The sequence below is a fragment of the Lonchura striata genome, chromosome 5, assembly GCF_050655825.1.
Source record: "Lonchura striata isolate lonStrDom1 chromosome 5, ASM5065582v1, whole genome shotgun sequence".
Taxonomy (NCBI): Eukaryota; Metazoa; Chordata; class Aves; order Passeriformes; family Estrildidae; genus Lonchura; species Lonchura striata.
In genome coordinates this window covers 67,903,196-67,918,646 of record NC_140707.1, presented here as the reverse complement: position 1 = coordinate 67,918,646, position 15,451 = coordinate 67,903,196, and the positions used below count along the sequence as shown (strand labels likewise).

The window sequence follows — 15,451 nt, the reverse complement described above, 5'->3', positions numbered from 1 at the left end:
ATTTTCTTTCTGAAAATTGTTAGATCTGGATGGACTAAGCCAACTGAGTTACCAAGACAACCTCTCCTGTCGTGAAGATGACCATGTATCTGTGGATTCAAGAGCAACAACCAGGAGTAGGGACACTGGGCAGCACAAAGGGCCCAGGGTGGAGCCCAGAATTGGGGATGGTGTCAGCCAGTCAAACAGGGAAGGATGTCTGGAAATGGAAACAGCATTTGTCAACCAGGGATTGGAAGTAAACGATGCTACTGACAGCTCATCGGCTTGGAGCCCTGAGGTAAGGTGGATTGTCATTTATTACACACAGTGGAAGCTTTTGAAGGATATTGGGGGCCAAAAAAGGTTACAGGAGAAATGAAGTGAAAAATTGATCAGCACAGCACAAGATAATGGTACTCCTGTGTGCTTGTGTGCATGACCATACACCTCTTCTTTGTGTTTCCCCTTTTCTCTGGTATTTACCTGTTGCTACTAACACTAATTCACAGAAAGGCTTTCATTGCTTGGTTTCTGACTGCAGTCTCTGAACTGAAATTGGAACTTTAGCTGCCCAGCAGCATTTACTGACATTTAGCAAGGAGCTATCTGTGGTGGCCCAGGGCTTGGTCACTGGCTGTATGTGCAGGGTGTGTGTCCCAGGACAGGGTATGTGGTCACCAGGTCAGATATGTGTCTTTTTCCAGGTAGTTTTTATGACTTAGACAATGAGAATAATCAGAAAAGCTGGAGGCAACTGGTGGGGGTGGCCTGTGACCTGCCCAAGTGACCATAATCTTGTCCCCATTGAAACCAGGCCAACTTTTAAGGAAGGAGAGAACCTGAGTCTGCTTTCCCGTAGTTCTGCACTTTTATTTTGAATCCTCAAGGAAACATTTCAGATTTTAAGGCATTATAAACACCTGATTACTTTGCATCCCCCTTTTCTCTCCTAATCTCTCTGCATGATGTGTTGATTTTCATTATTTTACCACAGGATTAAATTTATGGAAAAATATCAGCTTGCATCAGACATATTGAAAGAATAGCACAAAGGTCATATCTTCTGCCTGAGTTAAAAGGCAGCTGTGGAAATCCATACCTGCATCAGACTCTGAGCAGCAAGGCTTTGAGGGAAGGTCTCTATCCCTGGAGCAGGCTGCCTGCAGCCAGTTCAAAGCTGGAAGGCAGCTCCTTGGTGCAGATGCTCCAGCCCTAAGGAGTGTTTGGAGCAGCATTTTGGTTTTCTGCACAATCCAATCCCACAAAACACTACACAGCACATGGGAGCTGTGTGTGGCAGCAGCCCTGCCCTCTCTTTGCTGGGTTTCTGACACACACACAATTTGTCTGCCCATCTGAATTTCGTTTCTCCTTTTCCAAGTTTGATGTGCTTTGCCACGGTTCCCGTGTGTTGCAGTGTCTCCAGTGTCCCCTTGTATTTCTTTGGAATGCATGGCTCATTTTACTCCTGGTGTCTACATTTTTAAAATGCAAGGAAGGGTTCCAGCATACTGGAGCAGAAATGCCCAAGACACAGTTTATCTCCTACAAGCAGCTTCTCATTCAAAGGTATTGTGAGGATTAATGAAAGACTTTTTATTGCAGGAACTAAATGTTCTGACATGCCAGAAATGTCCAAGTGTTATTATGCTCCACTCAAAGGACCTCTCTTTAGAGACAGAAATGGTAATTTTGTGCCCCTGCAGTGGAACCACAAGTACAATTTCAAGCCTTGTCCATAATTAGCTGCTCTTTCAGGTTTCTCTGGCAAAAATGGACTTATTTTGCTTAGTGAAGTGGATGTTGGCTGTCCTGAATGACCAGGTTAGACATGCAGTATCAACCAGCATACTTGGCTTGCCCTCTCAACAACTGTGCTGGGAAGAGGGAAAGAAAGAAAGAAATCTGGATGAAGTACCTAAAATCCCAATATTTCATTGGATTCCAATTCAAGTGTCTGTATAACCAACACATTCACAAACCACTTGTAGCCCAGCTGGGCTCCAAAAGCAGGGGGGAATTCTGTCAATGACTTGCACAGAAGGAGGATCTGTAGGTGTGCAGCAAACCTGCATAGGGGTGAGCCCTGAAGAGCACAATGCTATCAGAAAGGGCCAGTCTGTGAGGTCTCCAAAGCTTGGTTTCCCATGGAAAGCTCACTGCCAAGGAGTTTGACATTTCTCTTTCCCTCCAGATCATGCAGTCATCTCTACAGTGGATCTGGCCACAGCCCTAGCAGCACAATTTGAGCTTTCCTGAAATCCAAATATTTTCTAGCTGTTCAGTCAAAATGCAGATATCTGACCTTCAGTCTGCCTTACACACTGCCAGAAAGGTGATGATATCAGCCCTGCTGTGGCAGAAAAGTGTCTCTTGGATTTTCATTCCTGAGGGTTTGTGCTGATGCACTGGAGCTCACATTTTCCAGCTCAGACATGTAGATGAAAGCCAAGTTTTGCCTCAAGCACGGTTGTCTCCAGACCTTAGCAGCAGTGCTTAAATGTGCCTCGATTCCATCTCAACAGCAAATGCACAGATAAAAGTGTGTGGGGAAATATGAGTCAAGCACAATCCCATCCCGTATTGAATATTATTTCATCAACCAAACAGAAATAACTTGGCTGCTACACAGGAGCACTTAACATTTTCATAACACCATGCTCTCTCCAGGCAACCTGGCCTGCCTTACATTTTTGTTTTTAGCAGTCTGCTGTTCATACAGAAAGGTGTTTCTGTAGCCAAGCAAGAAATTTCGTGTGTTTTTCTCCCTTTGACATTACTTCTGCAAGACATGCAACAGCAGGTCTCTAATCTGCACGCTCGGACTTCTGTGTTCACGTGCATGTCTTAAACACCTCTGAAAATGTGAAAATCTGGAGCTTTGCAAGTTATGGCAGATGAATCTGAGCACTTCAAAAGTAGATTGACAGGAGGTAAACAAAAATTTTGATGTTTATCTGAGGCTCTGTTTGAGACACCCAGACACTTCTGAAGGGACTTAAGACCAGACGTCCTGTGGCCCATCATCTGTTCTCTGAGCAAAAAGACTCCCGTGCTGGAAAGAAGTGTTACTTGAAATGTGAAAAGAAGATACATGTTTGAGGAGGAGGGTGACTCTGATGCTGGTGACAGGCCTTAATTCACCTTCTGGCTATTAACTGAAAATCTTTCCCTAGTACAGTGTATATTCGCGTTTAAATACAAATCATTGATCACTATAGCAACCCCTTTATAAGATGAAGCACATTCTAACTCTAAGATAAAAAAGCACTGTTGAACAGAAACCCACACACCCACTCAGCAAAAGGTAAGGTGAGCATCCATGGTTTCATCTTGTTTTATCATGATGGTTTTTGTTTTAAAAGTAGGTAAAAGATGGTGTGTGAATTGTTCTGCACATGTTGTGATTGTTTATTTTGAATTTTTATTCTGAATGTATTAGTACCCAAAGTGAACAGAAGGAACAGATGCTTCTCTTGGGAGATTTTAGAAGGGTATAAAGAATCAATATGTATTTAATCAGACTGCTTTTCCCCATTATCATTGTTTTAGCCATAGGAAAAGTATTGAATTATGGGTTAGCATCTAGAAATGGAATTTCTATTCCACAAGAAATTCTTACATGATGATTTCCTCCTCATATTAAATATAGTGCCTAATTTTTTTTAATTTCTAGCAGAACAAAATATCAAAAAAGTTAGCAGGTTTGGCTGAATTATTTGATTTTAATAATGTAAAATATTCCACCTTGAAAAACAATTCCAGTGTATGTTCGAAGTAACAGGTTAAGTAGGTCAAATTGTTTTGCTAGTGCCTCATGTTGACAAAAATGAAATGTAAAAATCCCTTTGTTTAGTTTTTCTCTATGTAGAATATTTGCCAAATTAACCGTCTCCTGCAAAACACTTAAATATTGATGAAACTTTTTATTGGAAATGTTTCAACAAGTGCTGTTGCTTACTAGAGCGTATGGGGACTATTACACAAATCAGGCAATTAACTATCATTGGCCTTTCCAGAAACATTGGGATCCATATTTTACACAGCAACTGCCTATACTTGCAGGCACAAGTGAGGAGAACAATTTCTTTTTAAATGGAGTTGGAATCATTGAGGCAGCTGAACTCCAGTGGAGGTTCTACTTCTTCCTTCTCTTCGCAGGAACACAATGAAGTGAACACTGTGCCAGCTCATCGTTGTGCCCACGAGCCCATCTGCAAATGTGGTGACCTGGATGTCATCTTCACTTATAAACCCTCAAGCCAAAAGCTGATAGCCACTGTCCTGGCGGCCAGGGACATCCCAGACAAGGACCGCAGTGGTGTCAACACCTGGCAGGTGCACGCGGTCCTGATGCCGGGCAAGAAGCAGAGGGGTAAGACAAGTGTGCAGAGAGGACCCATCCCCATCTTCCAGGACAAAATCACCTTCAGCAAGCTGGAACCACAGGAGCTGAGCAGCCACGCCATTCGCTTCCGCCTCTACGCCGTGCACAAGGTGGTTGGGGAGAAGATGATGGGAGAGCAGTTGTTCTACCTGAGAGGCATCAGCCAGGAAGGTGAAGTGAAGGTGACACTGCTCTTGGAGCCACGGAGTAACCTGAGTGTAAGTTTGATGAAGGACAGACAGAGTCCACAAAATGGTTTGGTTTTTGGTGAATATGGTGTTCCTGAAGTCTTTCATTCATTCAGGGCTGTCAGGGTGTGACTGGCAGATCTGACCTGCTGTCACTTAAGAGGTTATCAGGAAGGGGAAGCTCAGGGCATTTCTTCCCTGTGCAAAGCTGTGTCTTATTAACAGCTCAGCTATCAAGTTTACACAAAATCTTGTGGATCTACTACATCTGCACGACTCACCACATGCTATGCCATTCAGATACAGTAGGTTGGTCTGGGAACCACCAAGGCATAATTAGTCTTAATTCCAGTAAGGGCAGTGGTTCTTGTGCACCACTATGTTGGTACTGCCAGTGCAGAAACTATCTAATTTGGCCCTAGATACCAGCTTGTGTATCTCCATTGTGCAATTTCCATCTTGCCAGAAATGCTTAGTAATGTTCTTCTACATGACAGATGGAAGTGGAGAGCTGGGTCATGTGAAGAGGAACTGGCTGTGCTGCTTCTTAATTTTCCATGCACATCACAGTTGTATCCAGCTCTGGCTATGCCAATCAATTTGTGTAGATGAGCTCTGTCATGATTCATTGTCTACAAAAGCTCAGAGAGAGGTTGTGCACGTGAAATGAATAAAACATCCTACTTCAGGTGAAGTGGAGAATAATGAAAGCATTGTGATAGCAAGGAAAGAAAGTAAGAAAATGCACAGTTCATAGCCAAAAACTGCCAAACAGAAAAGTGTATTCCATCCAAAAGCCATTATCAAGGAGATATACAGAGTATTAATGTAGTAGGATGTTTGCTTATCTCAGAGGCTTTGATTTACACTCGTGATAACACTTTACTCAGAGTTCCTCATCTTTAAAGAGAAAGTTCAGAGATGTGTTTCTGTAAAAGTGACGCTCTGATTCTTCTGGTGCCCCAGCATAATTAATTCTCAGTTATTGTAATTTCTTAAGAGAGATCTTACTAAACAAGGCCACAAGATACAAATCAAGGGGAGGAGGAGGGGTGGTGAACGTCCTGATGATTCTCTCAGTGCTCTTTCCCTGCAGAGTGCAGATTCTCAGCTGAGTCTGTCAGCAATCTCTCACAGTGATAGCGCTTCCTCAACACAGTCCCTGTCGCATGGAGGGGTGCCAGAGCTGCTCGTGGGGCTGTCATACAATGCCACTACAGGGAGGCTGTCAGTGGAGATGATCAAAGGCAGCCATTTCCGAAACCTTGCAATTAATAGGCCACCTGGTAAGTACTGTCACTGCTATTAAATAGCACCCTTGAGCCAAAATTTGCTTCTTTATTTTCTCCCTCAAGGTACTCAGCTAGAGAATTCCTGCAAGGGTTTCTTTGCAGAGTACCTGATTGAAAATTAAGTATTATTTCAGATTCTTGTGCTGATGAATAGCACAGGGCAATTGGAGGGAATCATCTGAAGGCTCAGCTGATGGGACAATAATACCCAAATGTCTGCTTTATTGCTCATACCTCTACAATAGCTGATTATGGCAAAAGTGCTGCTGTACTCAAAGCACAGAATTCTCAGCAGATCCATTTAAAAAAGTGAGAAGCGCTTTCCAAGTGTTTAAATGTTACCATGTGGCCCACAGAGGCCCTGCCTGGTGCCATTAATGTTTCCCAGGACTACACTTGGTTTAGCCCCTTGCTGTGCTGCTGAGTGCTGGGTGAGCTGGTGCTCTGGGCCCTTTGGGGACCCTCCTGCTGTGAATTCTCCACTGCTGCACAAGGAAATCTTCTGCAGAAAAAAGATTTGAAAGTTGTTGCAACAGTTGAGTTCCCTTCCTCCAGTCCTAAAGGAAAAAAAATTGAAATTGCCTAAAGTAGGTTTAGTTGGTGCCTGAGCTGCAGTAAGTCCTTGAGAAGGATGGTGCTGGTAACGTCCATGACAGAGATGGAATCACAGCCAGAGTCACCTGTTTGCTGCTGGTTGCCTTATTCAGGGGTTGAACAGCAGTGCTTCATTCATCTCCTGCTCTCCTTTGCCTCCTGTCTGAAACCAGCAGCTAATGGCAACGTGAAACAACCTTTTCGTTTGCTTTCTGTGATGTGTGCTTGCTTGTCAAAGTAGGTAAACCTTTGGCAGTTGCTTACCTTCTCTGGATTTGATAGAGTATCTGAAGCTGCAAAACACCAAAATTGCTTTTGCAAGATGCTCTGTTCTTTGGTTCAGATCTAGCAAAATATTTATTAAATATTTCAGTACATGGATGTGAATACTCAGGTTTTCCACTAGACTATACTTAAATAGATTACAGAAATAATCTGTAATCAGTCAGTCCCTTGAGAATTAAGGGCAAGTCTGTGCAACAGTAAAACACTTGACCCCAGCCTGTGCAGCCCTCACTGTCTTTTATTAGCTGTGACAGCATACCTCTCTATGTGGGCTACTTAAAGGCATGTTTTTGTTTGTATGTACATATTTAGATTTTAAGTTGGGATATTTTTTAGTAATTTAAAACAAAGATAGAATAAGGCAACCCTGCCCCAGCAGGAAGCCTCTCCTGTTTCTATATGCTGCAGAGTAGATACATCCTGAAGTTTTACTCTCAGAAATGAAATTAAAGTAGTTCCAGTATAGGTCCCAATTAATTTTCAGGTGTCAGTAATGCCCACCTCTTTTTCCCATAAATGAAATTTCATCCTTTCTGTATCCAGATGATACAGACCAGTGTCAGACCATGTCTCTCAGTGCTAGATCAACTTTTAGGTGAAACACAGAACTCCATAAATTATTATAGGCAAACTCTGAACCTATCAAAATCTGCTTCTTCTATTTCAAGTCACATTGTTGCTTCTACCTTCTGAATTGTTCTTCTGTGCCTGTAAAGTCCCCAGTAGTGATGAGAAAAAGAAAGCCCAGTGAAGCAGAAACTGAAAGAAATTAAAAAGAAGGAAGGAAACCAGCCTCTGTCTCAGTGCTGGAGTAGCACTTCACTGATAACCCCCCAGGCACTGCAGAGCAGTTTGTTACCGTCTGAAACATGCTGCTGGCTGAATGAGATGCTCAATAAGTCCTTTACAAAGTGAAGCTAAAACTGCTGAGCCCCTTTCTGGAGGATGAGCAAAGAGCCCTTGTGTTTTCTTAAATAGGTTCTATTTGAAGTTCTGTTGTTCCGGGCTCAGAGGGAGCGATTTCTTTAAAGTATCATGGAAATTTTGGATACAATAGCGCTGTGAAACACTTGAACACCGAGCCTAAACTGCTATTCAGGGCAGCCATTTATGGTAAGAGTGTGAAGGGGCAGAATTCCTCAGCATTCCCAGCCCTGGGTACACAGACCCTGAACAGGACCCATATGTGGTCCTGTCAGCTTTTAGGAATGGCAAAAGAGTTTTGCACAACAGCAAAGTCTCCAGCTGTGCTTTTTGCCCACCTTCACCCTCTTCTCTGCCACCTGTAGACCCACACCATGTGTGCTGCCTTCCTGGCATACATGCCCAGGAATTTCACTGTGTGCAGAACAAGGAACTGGACTGGGGCATTGGTGATTTTAGGTGTTAAAGGCTGCAGGGGCTGAAGCAGATGGTTTTATAGAGAAGAAAAGGGAGATGGTGCATGTCTCAGTGTTTCCTGGGCACATTTTCTCCTTCACTTAAACCTTTAAACTGAGTCAGGTAAATGTCAAAGTCATGGTTGCTTACATGGGTAATAAATGGGTTAGAAAACAGCTGGGCAGCTTACAGAAGCTAAAATCGTGAGGCAGTGTCTTCTCTTCAGGACATATATGTGGGATTTAAGAATAGTTTAGTCAAAGATAAGTGTCCAGGTATTGTTCTGGGGAACATGCTGAGTTACAGGCCTAAGCTTACATTCTGTGATCACACAAATATATCCATTATCACTCAGAGCACTTAAGAGCACTCAAGAGTATGGCTCCAGCATCAGACCGTAAATTATCTGGGTGTGCCAAAAAGCCTTGTGCAGAAAAGCATCTACAGCTTTGTCAGATGTGGGCACTGCTGGTATTTTAGTGCTAATGGCTTGTGTGCTGTGCACCTCATTCTCCTTGCTTCTTGTAAATGTAAATGCTCTGTGCTAGCATTTTGTAGGAGTTTGTATTTTGGTCTGTGGTCTTGTATCTTAGAACAAAATGCAATGTGTTCATTTAAAGGGTGTTTATTATTAAAAAAAAAACAAACAATAAAACAAGAGAAGCCTACACCACTGGCAGAAATGTCTTTAAAAATTTATAACCAGTTACATACTATGTGCATGGAAGTAATACCTTGGGATCACAGTGATGGACCAGGAATCATTTGAGCTAGTCTGTGCATAAACACAAAGCATAGAAATGTGTCTGCCCATGTGATGCTAAACCTTCATCAGCTGCTCTGCTGGGCACAGCTCTGACTCCTCTAATCCAGCCTTCCTTCTATTCCCTTCTGCATTTCTTTTGGGGTTTATGTCTGTGTGTAATGCAGTGTAAGAAGAACTATTGTGAAGTAATTCCCTCGCCTAAGAAAAGTCCTCCAAGCTTTTTGGCAGCTGCAGAATTGATCACACATAATAATTGCATCCATGCATGATCATTATTATACCAGCAGCATATTAACCCCATTAAACAAATACAATAGCACTGATGCTGGAAAAGACAGGAGGAGAGAGAACAAGCTATCAGGATTTCTATGGGGAACAGGAGAAATTCTTGAAGTAAAGACTTGTCTGAAAACAAACATCTACCTGAGCCACAGGTAACAAATGCCAACAAGTACAGAAAATATTCCCATAGGAAAATTAGGATCTTTAAATTTGCATCCTATTTGCTCTGGGATCAGAGTGCCTGAAAGCCATTGATGGATTTTATTTCATCAGCTTATTTTTGAGGGGAGAAAAGTTATTATCCCTGTTACATTCTTGGAGAAAAAAGGCACAGGTTAATTCCTTTAATTACTTCAAAGCAGGCCAGGAAGCTGAATAAAATAAATTAACTTTTAACCTGCATATCTTGCTCTGAACAGGGAACTTCCCTGAGCTCCTAAAGCTTTGTGATTCATGTTCCCATGTCATCAGTAATAGAGGAGGGATCTGTGCCAGGGCAAGCTGGGCTGGATCCAGTGTTCCAGACATTGGATAACAGAGCAGTAGATGTGCTGGGAAGCTTCTTGCTGCTGAGTGCTTGCCAGTCAGTGACAGTAAGATTGTAGAAAACCACCTCTCCTTCTGCACATTCTTGCTGCCCATCCATGAATATAGCTGGAATAAGCTTATAATAAGAACAGCTGAGGAAGCTTTGCTCTGGGTGGGAAAGATGAGGCCAGATGCAAGGAGCCCCAGGAGGATGTCTCAGTAATGAGCAGCTGGGCAGTGAGGTGGAAGAGGAAGTGTGGATGAGTGTAAGATATTGCATGGGGACACAGGGGGAATTCAAACCACCTGTGATCTGTGACTTGGAGCCACCTGGGAGTGAAATATTAGGCTTATGGTAAATATCTGCATGAAAATGTCAACTCAAGAGTCATCAATAGTAGTGGGAAAAAAACCCCAAATTTAAGGTGGACAAAATGGAAAATTGGTATTTGATTGTAAATGCACATTTACTGGTGTAATGGACACCGTTTACAGTTCTGTTTTCCTCTGTTCAAACAGAATATGACAGAACTGGAAAGATGTGGTGAGGAGTGTTGGAGACAATCAGGGGAATGGGAGCAGCTTCCAGCAAGCTGCAGCTGAATAGACTGTGCCTCCTACGATGCTACAACAAAAGGAGGTGGGGGAGGATTCACGGAGGTCTCTAAGAGTCATTGAGAAAGTGAATTAACAACAGAAATTTGCTATCTTCTCCTGATACAAAACCAAAGGATGGTAAAAGGAAGCGAGGAGGGAGCAGGTTCTGAGGAGGAGACAGCTCTTCACCTGTGCTGTCAAATTCTTCACTACAGAATGCCATGGATGCTGGAAGCCTGCTTCAGTTCTGTGCAGCACAAGAGAAATACACAAAGTTCCACAGAGGATTGTTAGATACAAATCCTCTGACTGAGGAAGTCCCTGAATCACACATCACTGGAGATTCCAGAGTATTTGTGAGAGAGCCAGCATATGCCACATTTTCATGGATTTACTGCTGTGTGTGGTACTGGGTGCTGTTGGGTGGATGGGGTGGCTGGGTACAGCTCTCCCCACCAGATGTGGAATCTGGGACTGAGTAGGCTTAGGAGAACAAGTGTCACAGTCAAAACAAGTGAAAAATGAACTTTCAAGGAGGGACTGTGAGATTTTTGCAGAGGGTATTCCATAATAATTAGACATCCTGGGATATGGCATGGTTATCCAGTAATGTTTTCAATAGCTTTAGGTTTCCAAAAGGTCTGTGAAAATCATAGTCCATGATGCAGTTGCTGGGTATAGAAATGAAGATCTTTCTGAATCAAACAACTACATTTGGAGTGGATGGATGGTGATGCTCTCCCACTCCCATGGCTGTGAACAAGAAAATACTTCCCCTCCCAAAAGAAACAGAAAAAAAAAAGCCATTTCTACCAGAGTGGAACCATCCTAATTCCAAATTTCAGCTGGAGCTGAATGTTTAGTGTGAATCTGCAGTGGCACTGCTGAGCAGGAGTGTTTGCAGGAGATCTGATCACAGGCTGGTTTATCAAACCATGCCAGTGGGCACATAAGCTGGGCTTAAGCATCCTTACATCCTGCTGCTCCCATTTTGGGCAGGTGTGTATCCTGATCTGCTCGGCTGTGCATCCCTGCTTTCTCTGGTGAAGTTCTACCCCCATCTCTGAGGCAGCAACAATGCACTAATGTGGGGAAGAGTAGAAATGCCCTTCTTAGAGGAGAGTCACACTGTGCATCTGGAGACGTGTCTGTGCTCTGCCTGAGCTGTGTCAGCCCAGACTGGAGCTGCACCTCCTCAGGGCTGGGGAGCACAGGCAGGTGGTGAACTGGCCCTGCAGCCTGACCCGTGTCCCAGGAGAGGGCTGGTGCTGTGAAATGGAGTAGACATGGGATGTTGAGGCAGCAGAGGGGGATCACTGAAGAACTGAGCTCCTAGGTGCTCCGTAAGGAGCTTTCCTTCCTGGGAGACCTCTGCAGTTGCTTCCAGGGAGCCCTTGAAGCAATACATGGACTAAATAAACAGACTCCACAACTTGGGGTAGTTATGAAGTGGGTTTGTATTGTCAGCCCTTGGCACAGTGAGATATTTCTCCAAAACCTTGTGCCCTGATCCTTAGTCTGACCCACACTTTTATTCACAAAGGTGTTCCATATGCAGTACAGTGCACAACTTTTCAATGCATATCCAACCCCTGGCCCTGCCTGTCCTCGCCTCTCGTGCTAAATAGGTCCACACCCTTTTGGTTTGCTGTGGTGGTCCTGAGGGGGTCTCTGGTGGTCTCTTGAGGATGATGATCGTGGTCTTCCTCATGGTTGAACTTTTGAACTTTTCTCCTTTTCGCGTGTGCTTTCGTTCCGGTCCTTTGGTGCTTGTCTGAGTACGTTATCTGGGTTCTTTGTATCTTCGGTCCTCATCTTTGGTCCTTTCTGCTATTGTTCTTTATGCAAGAAGCTTCAGAAATTTGCATTTTCTTATGCCCTTTTGTACCATGGCAAAGGTTTCTTAAGTAAAAGGTTAAAATTCAACACATAACTCTACAAGCTAGAATATAAATGCTTAATTCATTTTGTTAACTTAAGTGAACTCCAAAAATCTCTGTTTCACCCTCATCTCCTGCCCCTCTTACAGGTCACTGATGCCAGCAATTCCCTCGTCTCAGGCCAAGCAGTGCTTCCAGGGACCAGCACATTCTTTTCTGCTGCATTTTAAATTAAAGGCACTGCTGGTGTGTTCTCTGATGACTCACATGTTGTGAAGGTTGCCAGATCCCAGCCTCTCCCTTGTGAGAGAGCTGCCAGCCCCAGGAGAGGGAACCTGAGAAGAAGAGGCTTGGTGGAACACAGAAAGGAAAGTTGGTTTCTCAGCAATGTAGTAGGCAGCTCCCAGCTCTTGTATGATTTATCCAGCCAGCCATAAACTGCCTTAATCCAGACTTTCATGACGTGGGGTTGGGATCAAAAGCTTGGGTCTAATTCTCCTCCCTGCTATTTTACTGATCCAGCTGCAGTGAGCCCAGCTCAGAGCGTGAATGTTCAGTGCTCTGCCCCACTGCTGGTTGAAAGGGGAGGCAAAGGCAGCACTAATGCTCTTCTGGGCCTCAGACTGAGAGCTCACGTCGAGCTCCTGTACAGAGCAGCACTGAGCCCAGCTCTGGGGCTGCTCTGCCACGCCGTGCTGCCGTTTATGATGTAGGCTGGGAGCGTGGGCTTGCCAGCTGGGGGAAATTAAGCTCCAGGCCCAAGGCTTTCTTCTGCTGTGGCTGTTATTAGTCTGGATTGCAGCATGCTGACATGGTTATCCTGCTTTTGGAAATGAGCTAGCTTGCCTGGAGCGCGGGTGGGAAAGTCTGCACGGCGCTGTGCGGTACCCTGCAGTCCTCAGACGTGAGGGGTCAGGAGTCTTTAGTTGTTTACTTCCTTTCTAAATATAAATTCAAGCAGGGGGTTGGATGCCTTTGTATTTGCAGTGCTGTTGCACACGGGTCAGCTTTACTAATAATGGTGGTGCTTAGTGTAAGTGAAAGCAGAAGGCTGGCTCGCTATGGTCCCTGCTCCAAAAACAGGAATGCATAAATTACAGTTGATTATTCCCCTGAGTTGTCATTATCAGTTAGCTCCCTCAGAAGAATCATGACAGAAATGGGTCATTAGAAGAATCCTGGAAAAACTGATTGCCTTTGCAGACAAGCTCTCCAGAGGTGTTTGATGGTTGATGGAGACAGAGCAGTCTGCACGAGGAGAGGTTGGCCCAACCCTCTGGAGAAAGAAGATGCAGCACTAGCCCAAAATGTGTCTGGCTTATTACAGCATTCCTTGATTTAGTGCTTTTCAACCTGGTATTAAATGCTGAGATGTTGGTATTTTATGTATACATGAACATTGTGCAGTCCACTCATACCAGAGAGGCAAGATGAGTTCAGAGTAAAAATGCTCTGAATGCAGAGAGAACTTCTGTTCCAAAACCCGTATAGAAAGGAGAGCCTGGAAGATGCCCTGCTAAAATTGGTCTTGGCAAAATTAGACTTTGTTCTTGAATCATCACAGACTTCAGTGTAACCGTGGGCAAGCTGCAATCTCAGACACTCCCAGATATTTAGAGGTCTCACTCTTCCTCATGTCAGTGAGATGGGTGCCTAAACAGAAGGTGAGCACTTAGGCATTTTAAAGAATGTCAGCCCTAATCGCTTTTCCTTTTGTGCTTGATGGAGGTGGCACAAAAGTAAACATTCTGAAGAGCACAGAGTGCTGCGACACACGGTAATGAGGCCATTACTGAACCTGAGCATGTAATTAGGTGGAAAATGTTTGCCTTCATAATGAATAGATACTCTTACACATACATTCCTCAGTAAATCGTCAAGTTCATCCTTGCTGTAGCTCCACTAATTTCACTGTGTAACTGGGGATGGATTTTCTTTGGCAAAGTCAACAAGAGGGGAGAGATTTCCACCCCAGAGGACCAGACGGGATCACAAGAAAAGCTGTGTTTTCTGATGAGATACCTAAAAGGATGCTGCAAAGAGCACAACGCAGGAAGGAAAAACTAGAATCTTAAAATTTAGTTAGTGAAGCAGAATAACAGCTCAGCCTCATATGTACCAACTCTGCAAAGCAAATTTCAGATGCTAAATATATGATCCACACCTACTCTTTTATTTCTGTTCAGGCAAGCTCAATTCTTTTGGCTGGTAAAATACACCCAGTGGAATAAACTTGAGGAGAATTAGCCTGATTTAGTTGTCACTTGCTCTGTTTTTGTGCCTGTGTTTTCCTGGGGGTGAACAGGGCTCCTGGTATTAGCTCTGCCTTGAGCACAGTCTCCTTCCAGCCTGATCCAGATGATACATGCAGAATCCTCTCACCCACTTTGCTACTGGGCAGATGGGGTCTTAGTGCAGAATTATGTAGAAATCTGAGGTATATTAAAGAAAAAGCCAAGTTTTCTGACTTTAACTCATTGGTGGTGTTTTTTTTTTTTTTTCCCCTCAAAGCCAGCTGTGTTATCCCTCACTTGCAAAAGTTGAGGCTTCAGTCAGTGATGTGACATCCCAGAGTTTATGACTGTAAGACACTCATCCGTTCATTGCCTGCAAAATTAACTGGGACATGCTGAAACAGTATCCCATGAGGTGCTTTAGCTGTGGCACTTCCCTTAGTGTTAACACCTAAATCATCTGTAATGGTATCACTGTCTGCTAGATCACTGCTGAATTATGGCATCTGCTTTTTGGATTATGAATTGGTTGACTCCTCTGGGCACTGTTCAGATGAATGTGCCTGAAGTTAGGTGTGATGAATCCCACCTGAGCTGCCAGTATTGGTGAAAGTCAGAAGGAAGTATGACAGCAAGGGATACTAAAAGACCTAGACCTCAGTGCTTTTTCCCTGTCTTCTTAGGAAAAGAAATACAGGCATGTGTGGGACATCTTTCCCTAAAATAGCATAGGAAGGTAATGCTGGGTTGGTTGTGAAAAAAAAGAAAATTTAAGAAAATGTTTGAAGTTTAGTCAGAGAATTGTACTAATTACCTGCTTGTTTGTATTTAAAAATCAGCCTGGTGGAGTTCTTCCAAAATTTTGAAATCCCCTTCTCAGGGAAAAAAAAAAAAAAAAAAAAAGGATGAATGCATTAAAAATATCCATAAAGCCCCTACTTATCTTTATTTTCAGGAGTTCCCTGCAGCCAAGACCAGCAGTCAGGACTTACACGTGAGGAATGCTTCAGTGCACATTTGTGGTTTGCCAGTGCCAAGTACAGTGATATCCCTACA

General features: G+C 43.7%; 1 protein-coding gene across 11 annotated transcripts in view; it reads left to right on the top strand.

Annotated features, from left to right (window-relative positions):
- SYT16 (synaptotagmin 16) overlaps positions 1–15,451 on the top strand; it is a 109,422-nt gene that overhangs the window by 83,483 nt on the left and 10,488 nt on the right. For all 11 annotated transcript variants that reach the window (XM_077783918.2, XM_085580914.1, XM_085580905.1 and 8 more), the window contains 3 exons: positions 24–280; positions 4,144–4,587; positions 5,654–5,843. In XM_077783918.2, coding sequence (XP_077640044.2) covers positions 24–280; positions 4,144–4,587; positions 5,654–5,843 — 891 coding nt within the window. The remainder of the gene's footprint in view (positions 1–23; positions 281–4,143; positions 4,588–5,653; positions 5,844–15,451) is intronic.